The sequence below is a fragment of the Grampus griseus genome (assembly GCF_964374135.1).
Source record: "Grampus griseus genome assembly, chromosome: 4".
Lineage (NCBI taxonomy): Eukaryota > Metazoa > Chordata > Mammalia > Artiodactyla > Delphinidae > Grampus > Grampus griseus.
Genome location: NC_138997.1, coordinates 106,722,388 through 106,725,063, shown reverse-complemented (window position 1 = coordinate 106,725,063; position 2,676 = coordinate 106,722,388). Strand labels below are relative to the sequence as shown.

Below are 2,676 nucleotides of genomic sequence, written 5' to 3'. Positions count from 1 at the left end.
TTAAGGTCACACAGCCAGTCCGGAGTGGGACTTAGGTCTATGAGAAATCCAAGGCCATCCTCTTGACCCTACAAACGCCCTTTCCCAGTCTAGAAGCCAGTGATTCTCCCCATTCCTACTCCACCGCCCTGCTCCCCAAAAGTGCCCAGGGCACCAGGGCTGGGCCAGGCACCTCTTCGGCTTCCCGGGGCGCGGGTCTGGGTCTTCAGAGGGCCGGGGTCTGGTACTAGAACGCCTCTCAAACCTGCGGGTTTGCCCCCAAACTCCGGCGGACGCAGCTTGAAGAGTGAGGGCGCCAAGGCATAGGTGGGGCGGGTACGCAGGAGATTGGGGAGTGCGGTGGCGGGGGGCGGGTGCGGGAGTGCGGGCCCCGGGAGCACCGAGGAACGGAGGAGGCCGCGCAGCAGCGCTAGCCCGGCGCCGGCCGCTCCTGGCCCCCGCCCCCTCGGTGGTGGCTCGCTCTTCGCTTATCCGGCTCCGAAGCAGACCCAGCCGCCGTCGCCGGCTGGCGCACTGCCGGCTCCCGGGAACAGCCCCTCCGGCACCGGCCGCTTCCCGGCACTGGAGCGGCGCAACGCGGCCACAGACCCGGTGGAGGTCGAGGAGGCAAGAGGGGTGCCGGCGCGCCCCAGGGCCCCGGCGCAGCGCACGGTGAGCGCCCCCCGAGACTCGGGGATCCCTTAGCCGCGGGTCCCGGGGTACCACCCCCCGGGTACCCGATGGGGCCGCCCGGTGAACGCAGGGCAGAAGTTGGGACCGCGCGCAGCCAGCCTGTGCCACCGAACTCGATATGCTGCCGCCTGGGCGAAACGGCACCGCCTACCGGGCGCGGTCCCGGCAGCAGCAGCTGGCGCAGGGGGGCGCCGTGGGGGCCTCGGAGGGGGCGACGCTGCTGGGGCCAGCGCAAGTGGTCACGGCCTGCCTCCTGACCCTGTTCATCGTCTGGACCCTGCTGGGCAATGTGCTGGTGTGCGCGTCCATCGTGCGCAGTCGCCACCTGCGCGCCAGGATGACCTACGTCTTCATTGTGTCTCTGGCTGTGTCTGACCTCTTCGTGGCGCTGCTGGTCATGCCCTGGAAGGCGGTCGCCGAGGTGGCCGGTTACTGGCCTTTTGGGGCCTTCTGCGACATCTGGGTGGCCTTCGACATCACGTGCTCCACCGCCTCCATCCTGAACCTGTGCATCATCAGCGTGGACCGCTACTGGGCCATCTCCAGGCCCTTCTGCTACAAGTGCAAGATGACGCAGCGTGTGGCCTTGGTCATGGTCGGCCTGGCGTGGACCTTGTCCATCCTCATCTCCTTCATCCCAGTCCAGCTCCACTGGCACAGGGACAAGATGGGCTCCTGGGGTGGGGTGGACCCACCATCTAACCTGGTCAACGGGACGCCATGGGAGGAAGCCGGGGAGCCAGACTTGAGGGCGGAAAACTGTGACTCCAGCCTGAACCGAGCTTACGCAGTCTCCTCCTCACTCATCAGCTTCTACATCCCGGTGGCCATCATGATCGTGACCTACACGCGCATCTACCGCATCGCCCAGGTGCAAATCCGCAGGATTACCTCCCTGGAGAGGGCCGCGGAGCACGCGCAGAGCTGCCGGAGCCGTGAGGCCTGTGCGCCCGACACCGGCCTGCGGGCATCTATCAAGAAGGAGACCAAGGTCCTCAAGACCCTATCGGTGATCATGGGGGTCTTCGTGTGCTGCTGGCTGCCGTTCTTCATCCTTAACTGCATGGTCCCTTTCTGCAGCGGACACCCCGAGGGCTTCCCCTGCGTCAGCGAGACCACCTTCGAAGTCTTCATCTGGTTTGGCTGGGCCAACTCCTCCCTCAACCCCATCATCTACGCCTTCAACGCTGACTTCCGGAAGGTGTTTGCCCAGCTGCTGGGGTGCAGCCACCTCTGCTCCCGCACTCAGGTGGAGACAGTGAACATCAGCAATGAGCTCATCTCCTGCAACCAGGACACCGCCTTCCACAAGGAGATCGCAGCTGCCTACATCCATACAATCCCCAACGCGGTGACCCCGGGTGACGCGGAGGTGGACAAAGGAGGAAGAGGAGAGCCCTTTCAGTCGCACGTCCCAGATCTCTCAGACGTCCCCAGATGGTGACCCTGCTGCCCAGCCTGTCTGGGAGCTGGACTGTGAGGGGGAGATTTCATTAGGCAAAATAACGCCTTTCACCCCAAATGGATTCCATTTAACTGCCTAAGAACTGCTCTTTGTGGATCTATATAACCGCGTAGACATTAGCCAGCATGCAGAATACACACTGGACACACACAGACATCTCCACTGCTGCTCAGTTTATCATGCCTTCTGTGTCGGTGTAGTAGTCCATGTGCTTAGAAACCTCGCCAGACTGATTTGTTGAGGAAAGATTCGGCAGAAGCAGTTGGAAAAAACTCAGTCAAATATACCCTAGCCTAGCAGAGATGGGTCAACGGTTCTGTTAGAGAAGATAAGATGGTGATTGATTCTAAAAAAAAAAAAAAGTGGTATTTTTCTTTAAAAAATATACTCTCCCCTCCCCTTTTAAATGAATAGATTGTCCAGTGACTTATTTGTGTTTGGGCTGATTTTTAAGCAATAAGGTTCAATGTGTGTAGCGCTGATGGAAGTGTGTGTGGCTTTCCTGTATCTTGCTTCCTGTGGCCTGTGTTTCTGCAGTT

At 60.8% G+C, this 2,676-nt stretch overlaps 1 protein-coding gene across 1 annotated transcript; it reads left to right on the top strand.

Annotated features, from left to right (window-relative positions):
* Nucleotides 1-790: 790 nt before the first annotated feature.
* On the top strand, nucleotides 791-2,216 carry DRD5 (dopamine receptor D5; the record flags this gene model as incomplete). The annotated part of the gene is given in 2 exon segments (XM_082653850.1): nucleotides 791-2,050; nucleotides 2,052-2,216. Coding segments are annotated over 2 exon segments (1,425 nt in total).
* Between the last annotated feature and the right edge of the window lie 460 nt (nucleotides 2,217-2,676).